The 15,557-nt window shown below is 30.1% G+C and overlaps 1 protein-coding gene across 5 annotated transcripts in view; it reads right to left on the minus strand.

Annotated features, from left to right (window-relative positions):
- Positions 1-15,557, minus strand: part of LOC132941079 (utrophin) — a 58,652-nt gene that overhangs the window by 15,890 nt on the left and 27,205 nt on the right. For 4 of the 5 annotated variants that reach the window (XM_061008941.1, XM_061008944.1, XM_061008943.1 and 1 more), the window contains exons 46-51: positions 13,396-13,532; positions 13,240-13,338; positions 11,868-11,973; positions 11,588-11,799; positions 11,357-11,511; positions 11,105-11,288 (exon numbers count right to left, since the gene is read on the minus strand). In XM_061008941.1, the coding sequence (XP_060864924.1) occupies positions 11,105-11,288; positions 11,357-11,511; positions 11,588-11,799; positions 11,868-11,973; positions 13,240-13,338; positions 13,396-13,532 (893 nt within the window). The remainder of the gene's footprint in view (positions 1-11,104; positions 11,289-11,356; positions 11,512-11,587; positions 11,800-11,867; positions 11,974-13,239; positions 13,339-13,395; positions 13,533-15,557) is intronic. The other variant, XM_061008942.1, reaches the window with a different exon arrangement.

Here is a 15,557-nt window from a genome sequence, read left to right on the forward strand (position 1 = left end):
TTTTTTCACTTATATACTTATACTTATATTTTCTTTTTTTTGTCTTTCATATTAATTTTTATACTTTGTCTTTTAATGTTTTCATTATTATTAATAATTTTTAATGTTTATACTATTTTAATTACTTAGGATATTATAGTACTCTAATTTCACCAATAAGAGGTTTTCCTCAGTGGTGAATTGGGCCATTATACTCGACAATTTTATTCAAACTACTGTTATGCAACTACATATGGCCAATAAACTATTATTATATATTATAAACTAAATTCAAATAATTTTTAAAAACTAATTGGTCATAACTCATAAGAGTTATGCATTGCAATTTTCTACAGAACAGTTTACATAGGTAATTAAAAAATTCATAGTATTGTTTCTTACTAGTTACTATAAGAACTTTTAAAAATTGAATTACTAACAGTACATTTTTATAAATCATATAATTTTTACCAAATTACTAACTATTAACTATTCATAATCACACAGCACTACCTATATATTATATTTAATACCATTAATAAAGATTCCAATAGAAAAATACAAATATGAAAGTAAATTAGGGATTTGCACACAAATAAAGCCGATTTGTTAATGTTAAATAGTATTTGGAAAAAATGGCAATATACCCAATAGAACCAGAAATCAAAATATTATAAAAAAATCAGTATTGATAAAAGCCTGATACTAAATAGTAAATATCAAAGATATGAATGACGGTATTTATATATAATGTAACACAGAAATAAGATAGCTTACAAAAAATGTCTTGTATACTTTTGAAATAACAGAAAAATCAGTTAAACTATCAAATTGGTACAGCAATTTTAATATAAAATAATACCCCACATGCTTTCAAAACGCACCCAATACCCGAGTTCAAATATATTTCGGTAATCTGTACTCAAAATACTAAAAAGGGTATGAATCCAAATTCATCACACAATAAAATTTATTATTTTGGGTGCAAAGTTCTGAAATTAATTGATTTTTTTCAACCACTTATTTCAAATATATCAATAGAAAAGAGTTGAATTACTATAGATTATAGAAGAAAATTAAAGAAATAACTGAAAGAGTATTCACAGATGTGCTAAACACCAAAATTATAATAAAGCTTATCTTGCAAACACAACCTTTTATAATGAAACACCGTAAAATCCCGTTCATTGTATGTAAAAAAGAACGTTTAATACGGGAGTTTAAAACAATGAGGTCAGATGCTCTTGTTGAGAGACCTCTTGTTCGCTTCTGGCATTGATTAAAAAAAAAATTCAGCGTACAATTATAGAAAAACGCAGAGACAAGCGAACACAAGCTGAAAGTGCATTGTTTTATAGAATTGGGCTCGTATATTTTCCCCTATGCACCGTACAGTATATACTATAGACTATAGTATTATATGTATGTGGACTATACACTTCCGAAGCACTTCAACAGATATTAAGTCAATGCTAAAATGTTTTACTTTGAGAATTATACTTTTATTGACCTCCGAATAATTTTTAATTTACACCCAAATATACCTATATAGTGAGAGAGATGCGAATAATATGAAATCATATTTAACCCACTCAATGAAAAACTGTGTCAAGTATTATTTAATATTCCAATTAATGATAAGACAAATTTCGTACGTCGGAAGCTATAATAAGCATTTTGGAATATTAAATTAACAAAACATAATATATATTAATATTATATACGTAATGCACATATAGAACCTATTATTATTATTATTATTATTAAGAACGAAACACGTATAACTTGCAGGCTTACACTCGTATAATATAACAATAACAAAATAATCAATCACGATAATCCCGTGATATCCCGTGTATCAATCATTTTGATTCCTATGTCTAAGTCAAATATAACAAGAGGATTTCAATCAGATTTGACAATATTATGGTGCTGTTCAGAATATTTTTTGTAACGTTTCAAGACAGAATAATATATTTCATAACTAAATAGAATTTTTTTTAGCATTATACCAAAATGTAACAAATATATGTTTGGAGTATAAGTTTTTTTATGACAGAAAAAACTTTCTTTTTTTTGTTACAAAATCGAAAATACAGTTCCAATGAAAGATAGATGCAGTATAATACTGAATACATATTACCTATGATGAATTTAAAACATATGTATATTAATGTGCATACCTTTTTGTAATAAAAAAAGCTAACCCTTAGATTATTTATGGTTTAAAACAGATTTATGTGAATAAATTAAGAAATGTATCCAATCACTACTATGTTACCGTAATAATTAGGTAAGTACCTAATAAGTAATAACTAATAACTTATGGTGACAATAAATTGATGAGTATAAATAATTATACAAGCTTAGTTTTTTATATTCAAACACATAATATATAATATCTATATAGTATATATATCATATATAAATCTGAACGCTCCGTAGAAAGGCTAATGTTAAGACTAAAACTAATTACCATTATTTTAAATAATATAAATAAATACATTTTTTTTATTGTTATAGCAATTAATCAAATAGGATTTAATGATTATTTATTTTATTTTGTTGTCGAGGGGATCACCAGTATCGGAATCATCTAGGTATACAAACCATAATGAATAATGGACACTATAAATCGGCAAAGTTTTGTCATCTTTTAAAAATAACTATCAAACTCAGCGGAAGGGCTCGAAGTTGAGAAAAACAACTAGATAGACTAAATATTTCATTGGAACAGGTATAAGAAAAAAGGAAATAGTTTTTTTACAGCATAATTTATATATATATATATATATGTATGTTTCCCTGACATGATTTCCCGACGAAACGTGAAAATGCTTTCAGACCAGGCGGCCAAACGTTATGTATTATGCAAATCTAACCTAGAAGGGCGAATGATTTGGAAGTAGAGCATAAGTCGAATGTACCTATACTACTTATATTATATGTATATAATATATATACTATATATACTTTCAGAGTAAACGTTTTATTGGGTTTGAAATTTAATATTTTTATCCGTTCCTATTTTCAATTTGAGATAAAATCGAGTAAAAAAAAAACCATTGCAAATATTCAAAAACTCTGCGCAAAAAAAACTAACTCTGTATAATATGTTATATATAAACTATAAAGTCTAGCACCCTCTGTAATTTTTTAAGACCACATTGAACCAACCGCTGCAACAATTGCGCTCAACGTATGGACGCATATAAATATATATTATATATAAATCGGCTGGAAATTGAAATACTATATTATATAGGCTGCTACTTACTGGTACACGGAACCTAACTTAATCCTGAAATTATGTTTTTTTTAAAAAAAAAACAGATAGGTTAGATGGGCAAAATATATACATAGTTTAATTTATAATACGCAGTAACTTTCGTACGACGGGTGTGCAACGCAATATTATACATGAAATTCATCAGCCCGGGGACGAAAGAGAAAAAAAAATTTCACCCCATTAGGACTTGTTACTTTTACCTTGGCAAGTCTTTGTTGCGTATCTAGTATGTCCAACATTAGAGCGATCTTGTGATCGGTCACTCGATAACCGTTCCGGTAACATTCGATGAGCTGGTGGAGCGCGATAGCGGCGGCTCTGGTGGGTACAGTGGCCGACGGCGATTCCATGTCGACCGCGGAAGAGGAACCTGCTCCGCTACCACTGCCGCCGCCCTGGGACGAGACGGGCAGCGAGAGCCGGCGGTGCCGCTGGAATCGGGACGCTGACGAGGGTAACGATCTGTGCTGCACAACTACCGCGGCAGTAGCGTGCGATTTATCGGACAGGCCGCCGCAGCCGAGACCGGCCGGAACTGTGGACGACGAACTAAGTCTCGTCCACGGCGGCCCATCAGCGAAATCCATAGAGCTAGGACGCGGTCGTCGACGTCCTCCTCCTCCGGCGGCTGCGGTCGTCTGGTGCGGCTGCTGCTGTCGCGTGCTGCTTCCGGTTTGCCGCATAAGGAACACGTCGGCCACGGAACCATCGCAGAACCCTCGTCTGTACGCTTCTTCCACGCGTTTGGTGTCGCTGCTGACGTGTTGCCTGCGCGTTGACGGCCGCGGCTGCACCACACCGTAGTCGGACACCGAACGGGTGACGGCGCACGGTGGTGACGGCCTACGGTGCGAGTGCTCGGGCAGACCATCTGTGCGCCAGTCGCCGAAGCCACCATCATCCGGCGCGGACGGCGACAACGACGCCGATGGTTGTACCGTTAGCGATGACTTTTTCCATTTTTTTGGCGTTACGTCAGCCGCGTGTCCCAACCGCGTCGCGATCGACCGATACACAGCGTTTTTCCGTATCATTTGCAATGCGGACGTGATCTTTTGCCGGGATGACGAGCCACCGTCACGGGACGTCCGCCGCAACGGTTCGGACATGACGCGAGACAATAGCGGGGCGCTGACGACCACCAACCGACGCCGCAGACAGACCGCGTGTGAGGGACCAGAGACGCGGCAATAACGAACGAGACGCCACCGCGAGTGGATGATACACCTATATAATATTTGTTTCGCCGAGGGCGCATGTACGGCGGGCGCGTGCAATTTACTCGAGAGGTTGTTGCGGTGCCGGGTCACGTGCGCGGCGTTTATACGAGTGTATATTACCGTGCCCGCGTATGTACGTGTAAGCACGCAGTATTACTCGGGCGTGTGTGCACCACTGCTATCTAATATACCTTCAGTACAGGCGAGCGTGTTATTATTATATTATTATATTGTCGTTTGTAGGGCCACCGCTGCCGCCACGTCCAACAACAATCGGTCATAGGTGACCAACACCAATAGCCGTCGTCGGTCACCGCCGGTTTGGATTCCGGTTCGATTTCTTGTATTTATAGCACCTCCGAGACATGATTTGTGTCTTCTGGACTTTATACGAAATATAATAACGTCTACGACGGCGACATTAGTTACTCCTACTCGTACTCGTATGCGTATCATTTTATAATGTTCGTATATAATACACCCATTCGTCTATACACATAGATACAAATAAACAGGGAAGATCATCGTTTCATATATCATTGACCAGTGTGATTATATATTATACCAGTGTAGGTAGACTTGACCGAATTTATCGATGGATTTTTTTTTCTAAATGGCAAGCCATATTTTTTATTCGTGTTCCAAAAATATACGTTCGAGCTTACAAAATATAACGAAATATTAAATCAATAGGTACATCCATAATTATTTATAAGCGTTTATACAATTTAAATGATCCAATGGTAGTGTACCAACAACATTTTATACTTCACTTCACACTTGTTCTAAACTTTTAAATGCTTAAACAATTCTAAATATAATACGATATTGGTTATAGAAGTATAAAATAATTCTTATTTTTTATTTTATCCATGATAATATACAGAATATCTGAATATATAATACGAATAAAGCATAAGCCAATGATGATAAAATACAATAGACATAAAAATGTACTTAAAACTACAGCACAGAAAGAACGAAGGATGTGTGTCTTATAATCGATTTATCTAGACGAATTAGTTTTTAGTTTTAGTTTTGTTTAGTTTTTAGATTTAAATTCTTTACAAAGTTGTGTTGGAAATAACTACCTACTTGTTTATACCTTTAAACGGGATAGTCAAGAATACAAGATCCCAATAACATTCAAATAATAGCCTATACACAATACTCAATACTCAATTGATTTCACAATTGTTTGCTTATACAAGTGGCAATCCCTTTATTTTATTATTCAAATATCAACATTTATATCACAGAATATAAGATATATTTATATTATATATTATAATGACACCCATGTTATATTATGATAATGGTATAATCTAGGTAATAACTTTAAGACTAATACATAAAGCATCGATCTAATTTCCGTTCGTTTTATATTTGATATTATGTATAAAAACTATACCGACGAAGTTCCGAGAGGTACTTTATAAATTATAAGATGTATACTGTATACATTTTTTTTTATTAAAGATCGAATTTTTAAATTTTCTAATGTGAATCGTGAATGTATCACATTAAATTAAACCACAATACCCAATATTAAATTATTGTAGTATCTAAATATTTTACTTATTATAACTACCATATTGTCTTAATTAATGTTTTTTATATTATATATTGTATAAATCTAACCTAAGAATTAAAAATAATATTACTAACAAAATATGATATTATTTAAAAATATATTAACATGATAAATTAATAAATTACATTTGTTTAACTTGAAGGACCGTAATTTATAACAATAAAGTTGATTATATAACTTATATTTATTTACCCCTTTCAAGTGAATGTTCACTTTTGAAACACTCGATGGTCCGAGTGAGGGGGAGATCACTCGATGGTCCGAGTGAGGGGGAGATATCGTAAGATATTCCACTTCGGCATGTAATTGCGTGTAATTTATTTATAATAAGTTATACATTGATAAATTATAGTATCATTAATATATTTTTACTTATCCTTCGTCTAACGACTATCTATATATAAAAATAACTTTATGTACGATTCAATAAACATTTCATTAATATGTTTAACGCAGATTTTTAAAATTTAACTTTTCACTTCGTGTTGAGTAAAAGTTTTAATACACGTTACACTAATATTATTTATCCCTTGATACTCACATTTAAACTAATTTTGGAAAATAGGACACAATTTTCGTCTTCAATTTCCAATAAAACAATTTATTTTATTATTATACTGAAAATAAAATATAATTATACTTTACCATAAATTATTGTACATTTAAGATGTACCTATACAGCTTTCATTGAATTAACAAAAAAATTAAACTACACATTCATAAAAAAAAACCCATGAGTGTCCAACGTTAAATATATAATAAAATACAAAACTTAGAATGTTGTTCGAGATAGAAATGTCAACTACAATAAAAAATATTACAAAGCAATCGTTTGTACAGACATTTACAGGGACAGGGAGTCGGGAGTGTAAGATAACACTGACGTGGACATTGTCAGTACTGACATAGTGACATATAGATATGTACAAGCTTGTAGTATCAATTTTAAATCTAATAAAATCCAGATGGTCAAAAAAATATTTCTTCTTTTTTTATCAAAGTATGACTGTTCACATAAAACATTTATTATGATGGTTCTGAAAATTTAGTGTATTAGTTATTCACTAAATTCTAAATTTAAGCTCAGTATTCATTATTTAATAAGAATGCAAATACTGAAATATCGTAGTAAAATATTAGTTTAAATTTAAAATAATACGGTAACCATTTCAATATTAAGCGTAATGAATAAAGTTGTTTTTTGATTTTAAGTGTACCATTTAAAAATTAGTTTTAGGTGCAATCTATTTTTATCGAAAATGTATAGGTTGCTTACACATAAACAATTAACATATACCAGGTGAATGTGATCAAAGACGTAACTAGGATTTAATAGTTACAGGGACTAGAGTCCTAGTAAACCAAAGTTCAAAATGAGCAGATGTGGGGAAAGCCCCTCACACTACCCATAATGAGCGTTACTTAAATTAAGTAGTCACAGGGATTCATGTTAGATCAAAGTTGAAAATAAACTTTAAAATATAAGTGTCCCCCCTCGTCACTAAAAATAAAATATAAACAAAATAAGTATATAACATACATTTTACAACTATGTACGTCTGTATCTATAATTAGATGAAAATGTTTAAAAAATAGCATTATTAATAATCTAATTGGATAATATTATTCGCTTCATATATTTATTAAAGCCAGATTACGACATTTGATAAGAGAATTTGATGTAGAAAGTAGAAGACAAATTATACAATATACAAATTCATAAAGTTTTGTTGACAAAAAAACCGTAGCCGCAAATATAATATAATAATTGTATTTATTATATATATTATCACTGAGTATAATATACCTAGGTATTGTGCAATAAATACTCAATAATATTATCAATATTTAATTTATTTTACTATTAGTAAGTAATACTTTAATCGTTATACCATTGGCGTTTAAAATTTTAACTTCAAATGATTTGGATATGGGGGGACGTGGCTGATTTTTTGACATACACTTTTTGACCATTAAAAATATAATTGATGGTTACTTTTTATACCTATATGACTATTGGCTATATAATAAATATATTATTATAAATATTTAAAAAAAAAACCATGGGGGATCTCTATCTCCCGTTTGGCCACCACTGCGGTATACTGCGGATATACGGTATAAATAAGATTAAAAGTAATTTAAATATTTGGAAAATGTTATTATGCACAGTAAAATACTATAATATACATTAATACATTATTCATTTGTATGTACGTAAAAATGTCTAGTCCCTGCGAAATGTGAATTACAGCAAAATAACTAAAATCATTATTCTTACGTTTAAATTACGAATTAGTATCTTAATTCGTGGTTTAAATATATCATTTAGCACGAATACGAACTTCATATGTCTATAAAATCTTTCAAGTCTTTGCTATAAAAATTGAACATTATACAAATTTTTAATTACAAAATAATTTGCAAATTTTCGTGATTTTATCAGTGGCGTTATTTCAGTTTTATAGGGCGGGAGGGGCAAAGGTTTTTACCGGCCAACCAATAATAAAACTGAAAAAAACCGCTTGCTCTACTCGTAAACTTATTAAGTCGCAATTATATTTTTTGTCTTAATACTTACGGCCACGGTTATCTACTCACGGTAGATAACCGTGCTTACGACCCTCTTTCAAAATGTATTATATTTATTATCATAAACATGACACTTAAATAACCCAATTTTTTTTTTTTTGGGGGGGGGGGGAATAAAAATAACTAAAAACGTATGAGTCATGGAGGGTCAAATATATTATTTATTACCTATTAACACAGACTTCTTTACTACACTAGATAAGGAACTTTTATGCAATTTACATTGTTACAACTTACAAGTGAAGCTCAACTGTGGACGGCCGCAATTTTTTTGGTTGAAAAAATATTTCATTTATTATACAAAATGTATTAAAAAAAACATCATTTTTAATGGTAAAATAAAATGGTAAACATAAAATATTTTTATTTTTTTTTTAACTACAGGTTTAGAAATAATAAAATACAATACAAAATAAATCATAATTAATCTTATTAACCATATAAAATACTATACAATTGCCAACCGACCTTGACGCTTCAATATTCATAGCGGAAGTTCGCTATCTAATATTGTATAGAAATCTGTACCTCTTACCTACTGGCTACTTCATTAGTTTGGGGGAGGGGGGGGATTTTAACAATTATCTCAATTCTCAGTGGTTAGACCCTGTCACCATAAATGATGCAGAGTAACATACACACTGGACATTCCCTTTAACTATGCCAGCTTGACCACTTGTTTAATTTTATATTTCAAAAAGAAATATTTCTAATTTTTGGATTATTTAGTTACATAAAAATCAAATTTTTAACCAGTTAAGTCTAATTATCTACTAAAAAATACTCTGCATGGAATATGTAGATTGTACTTTGTAGATTACTTTATTAGATAACAAAAAATGAGATATAGTTAATAACATGAAGTTGTTTCTTTGATGAAATGAAAGATACCTAATTAACATAAAATGGCTATAAAAACAAAATTTTTAAAATTTTCAGTTTTTATAAAAATGGCTTGTATAAATATTAGCATATTCAAGTAAACTTATAATAGATATAAGTACTTTATGTCCTGAGCTAGGCTCATCATCTCAACACTTAAGTCATAAATTGTATCGTTCTTTCACCACAATTTCCATAATGCCAATCATAAAACCACTTACTATACTTTTCTAGATGTCTCATTTTCAAAATGTACTAATGATTTTAAGGCCATTGTTATTCCTTCTCTTTACCTTCTATGTCACTCACTAATGCAGCCATGTTCTTTATCTGTATGCCCTGCATCATTTACAAGCAACTCGCGTTTTTATTATTTTATAAAAATCTAAGTTTTATAATATATATTATATCTTATTTAATATACTTTTTTTTAATCAGTTATTAATTTAACCGTTGAGATAAAACAAAATTGTATTTTTCAGTAATCCCATTTAAGTGTTACTAACTTGTTGTTTATAGATTAGGTAGGTAGAACATTTTTAGATATCCCATTAGTATTATATTATATGGTATTAAGTCTCAAGTATTTATGCGACCTACTTCATAATTCAACATTTATATAAATAATATATTACCGCTAATAGTATTAAAAATTAATTTTGTTAATATGTGATAATATAATAATGTGAACAATTTTCTATAGATAAAAGAAAAGTATCTTTAGGTTACATTACAACTACACACCATTTTATAAGTTATATTTAACCCTAGATAACTAACCTAATTTATCCGCCTTTATTTCTAACCATTCGTCAATATGACAAATACTATAAATATTATGAACAATTGACGGTTTTTAACAGGTTAAATTAATAAATCATAAATATAATTAATAAAAACACAATAATTAAACTTTTGGATAACTGTTTATTGTGAAAATAATAGTAAAAAAAAACATTTTCCTCATTTTTAAAATATAAATTCGTTAAATTTACGTTATTGGGATAGATATAGAACATAATATATGAGAGATACAAGGGGGGGTTTAATGAAATTAGATAAAATACCTAAAAATAGCAGCAATAAAATTATCAGTGTTCGTCACATTGACGTATGGTTAGCGATCTAGGGTTAATGGATAACGTACATTGAGGTATAATGTCCAAGCATTGCATATATCATTAATAAGTAATAAACTATAAATTATATTTCTAGCACCAACAACTACACATAGTTTACACATACATTTTACCTTTTCCTAAATATTTTAAGTAAAATTATGAACAATGTGAGACACATGAATAAACTCTTGACTGTTAAAGGCGAATTTGAATAAATATAATAACAATTTATTAAATTTGAAAGTATTACTCATTTAACTGTGTCTTTGCCACAATAAGTAATAAAAAATAGTAAGAGCTTTAGGGGCATAGGCATAGAACCTTTAATCAATACTACTAATTAAATAATATTTAAATACCAAATATCATTTAAGATCTGTTGTTTAAACTTATGTTAGTATGTTACATATAATAATCAATTACATACCTTGAGTTGGTTCATTGCTGTAGTGTTTTCACGTTTGAGTGTATTACATCTATCAAATTCAGCTTCAATTGTTTCCATAGATGATTCTGCTTCAGACAACCATCCTAAAAAGTTGTCAAATGATTTGTCTAAATTTTGTAAGGAGTATATTGCTGAATGCAAAACTTTTCCTCGACTTATAATGCTAAAAAGGAATTTTGCAATTAATAATGAAATATAATCTTAATCACATATGTCTATGACAAAGTTTACTTTGTATTAAGGTTTTGGAATCTTTGATGTACTTGTTCTGTTAATTTTTTGATTTTGGAAGTATCATCATTTTGGTATACCGCAATTAATTTTTGTGTAAGTTGATTAAATAAATCAATCTGGTGTTTATATTGATGTAACTCAACATGGAATGACTACAACAATTCATGAATAATAGGTTAATATTTAATGGTAATTTTCTATTTAAATTCCATAATATTTGTTTAATACCTTTTGTTCTCTCTGCTGTGCATCTAGTACATCTGCTGTATTACCGACTGAACTCATTCGCTGTAACCTATTCTCCATTCTAGTTAACCAAGTATCAATTTCCATTTTTTTTGTTTCATAACGTTGGCTATCATTCAACATTGCATTTAATTCAGTTTTACGTTGCATTACTTTATTATTTGTTTCATCCCAATGTTCACGCAATTTAGTCACTACAGAATAATAACATAAAATACTCTATACAATATACATCATTCATTTAAAATTACCAATAAATTACCTTTGCCATGTAATTGTTGTCGATTTGAATCAGCTTTAAGATTTTCAGCAGTATGCACTAGTTCATCTAATTGAGGCTTCTTTTGTTCCAACTCACGTAATACGTTCTATACGTAAAATAAAAACTGTTTTAGTATATACATATTTTTATAAGAATATATATTAAATTATGTTATATTAATTCATTTTTACTGGTTAAAACATTTATAGTATTAGCTGAAAATAATAATATACAATTTAAAACCAAAATTCGTAAGATCTAGGTAATAGTGAAAAAAAAAAATTATTAAAATATTAAAATATATTTTTAAACAAATATAATAATATAATATAGTAGTATAGTATAGTATTATATTATTAAAAATAAATAAATACAATAATCCCTATCACAAAATATTACAGACAGACTTGTCTTATTAAGAATGAAATATGCAAGAAACTATTAAGACATTGCATTGCCATGGTAACTATGTGTATACACATACATGTAAGTAAACAATCTTTTGTTAACCTAATCCATAATTTTTACCACTATAATAAAATTAGCAAATTAATTACACGATGTATTGAGTTTATAATAGAAATTTACATTTAAATAATAATTTGAAAACCAAGGTTTGTTGAATTATGAGCATAAAATAACTATAAAGGAATAAGTAAGTAAAGAATTATAACTTGACAATAACTTCATAAAATTTAAAAATTTAAGTTAGCACTCTCAAATATTTTAAGATACAGTTTTATGAATTTTAAAATGTGTTTCAATAACATACGAATTTATATAACTTATTTTTATCTTGCATTTTTTTTTTAAAGTTCATTTTTCAAAATGTTGGGGCATTTTTTACTTTTATTTTAACAACTGAGGAAACATTACAAGTCAATTAATTGTTATTAATATATTCCAGTATTCCACTAATCGTAAAAACTACATCTTCATTAATTTTTAAATATAAAACCAATAAATAATTTTAATTTTTAACAGTTTTATGAGCGTTTTTTAAAATTATTTAGATCATTAACATAGAACATTTTTAAGGAATTTTTTCATTTTGTAGTTTATTTATTGTGTTTCTTATGCATATAAGAGCATCAACCCTAGTTATTATTTTTTGTTATTAGTAAATACTAAGAAAAAATATTTATTAATTCAAATCTTTGCTATCAACATTTTCTGATTGTGATAATTAATCATCTTATCATACAAGGTTTATAAGTCTGTTGTTGTAGGAATTCACGAATAGATCAAATCTAAAATAATACACTATATGTTTAAATCTATAAAAATAATTATAATTGTAGGAATTTAACACAATTTCAATTTTTAATTATAATTACTATAACCAAATTCCAATTGTACATTTTAAACTTGCCTTTTGTTTATCAATTAGTTGAAGTATATCGTCGACATCTCCTACCGTGACTGATTGTTGACGCAACATCTTTTCTTCTAACGCCAGCCAATCACAAATCTACAGCAAATATCAATTAATAAACTATGAAAATTTACATTATATACCAATAAATACCTGAAGAATTGATTTATCAAAACTAGCTAATAAATTGAGAAGTGCATCGGATGAATTGACTGGAGATAGAGACCGTAAACTTAAACGGGAATTTGTTTCTGAGGCATTCCTTGTTAAACTCTTCCAATTTTCTTCTGCTGTAAAATTATTTTAACACATAAATAATACCAAATTTACATATCAATACATTAATAAGTAATTGTAATTTATTTATTTTCTAAAAATTATTTAATTTTACTTTTTATTGTTATATTTATATTTTATACAGACAGTCAAGTCATACTAGTCAAATTTACTATCATTATTTGGTTTAACTAAAAATAACAACATCAATAGTTAAAACCTTGAAAAAACTTAAAATTAAACTTTATTTTTTTGTAAAGAATGAGATTAATTCAAATCTAAAAAAAATCTATACTGAAACCCAAAAAACTTACAATTTTGCATTGACTATCAATAATAAATAACAAACTAAAATGCATTAAATTTATGAAATCAAATTTTAAATATAAATAATTTTTTTACATCAATACATGGTTCAACACATGATTAAAATTTAACACCTTAAAGACATATTTTGTTTGCTGTTAGTTTTGCTTCAATTGTAGCTGGAATATAATTGACAACTGTTCATAAAATAGAATGAACAAAAATAACATGAATACATTTATGTATTATGTTTACACAAATCAAAGCATGTATATTAGTATTTATACATACTCAAAGTACAATAAACAAATAAACCAACTTAAAAATAAAAAAATAAACCAAAAGGCTTGACAGGAATAAAGATAATTTAATTAAAAAAACGTTACGTAATTAATGTAAAAGCATTGATGTTGACAATTTTTTAAAAAATACGCAAAATTCTAATAAAATCAAACAGCGTCAACTAAACCGAGCGAAAATCCATCACCACCGATGTGGATGTCTATAATAAGAACATTACGGGGTCGTATAAGAATTATTAAAGTATCATCGGGAGCTAAGCGATGTTATTACTATACTTACGATCGAAACATGATCCATGGATTAACGACCCTTTAATCGCGTATTGATAACTGTACAGAAACGATTATGTAAAAGGAAAAAAATTAAGAAAAAAAAGAAAAGAAAACGCGTGAAAAAAATAAAAAATAAATTCGGAACCCTATGAGTAAACGAAGAGGTGGTGATTGGCGGCGGCCGCGTGGCTGAACGCCACCCGTTAAGCTGTGGAAAGGGTCGAGGTAAAGGACGTCCTGCCGATGCGGGCCGCGCGGATGGACCGGAACAAGTAGCGCGCGCGAGATGTGCCCCGTGTGCTCGCGCGGCGGCGGCCACCCTCATCGATTGATACACAAGTGGGTGGAGTCGTGGTGTACGCGCGCGGCTGGCCGGCCGGCACTTTTCCCTCCGCAAAGTACAAGTAGAATTGGCGAAAGCCGAGCGCGCGACCGGCGGATACGAATGGGTAAGACTCACGCACGCACTCACGCACCCACCCACCAACCGATGGTATTACTACTACTACTACTACCGCACTGTCCTCACCATACTACCACCACTACGCTTTCCTACACGTGCACGTCGCAGCGTTAGGACAAAAACCCCTAGGCTGTAGCGTTAGTATTCCAAAGTTTTCTTCCGCACTCTTCGCTTTATCGATCCCTGCGCACGTCCCACACGACAACGACTGCGTCTTCGTCACGGACGGACGTCGCCGACACCGCGATTAATAATAATGTTGTACAAGATATTATAATATAATATTAAATATTTGACCCAAATACTGAGATGGCTTCGATATTTATCATGAGTTGCGATATTCTATGGACTACCTATGTACGCGGAGATAATATGTTCTCGCGGAGTATCGTCGTCGATCTTCGAGGAGGGATGATCACGCCACCCAAATCCGCCTAAACCCGACCTTTTAAAACCCAAGCTGTTGTTACACTTAGGAAAATCCTAATTTTTTTGTATAATATAGAAGTTTTGCAGTATAAAAAAACTAAAAAAAAAATAGACTGTGTTTATAAGCTCCACGATATGCACTACTCGTTGATATGCTAACTCGAATGCAAAAACTTTTAATGATATCAAACTTTCGTCTTGATAATAACATTAATGGCATACTTTAAAACGGTTTTATTTTAAATTGTTTTTATATTACGCCGTGT

This window comes from Metopolophium dirhodum, chromosome 3 (genome assembly GCF_019925205.1).
Source record: "Metopolophium dirhodum isolate CAU chromosome 3, ASM1992520v1, whole genome shotgun sequence".
NCBI lineage: Eukaryota > Metazoa > Arthropoda > Insecta > Hemiptera > Aphididae > Metopolophium > Metopolophium dirhodum.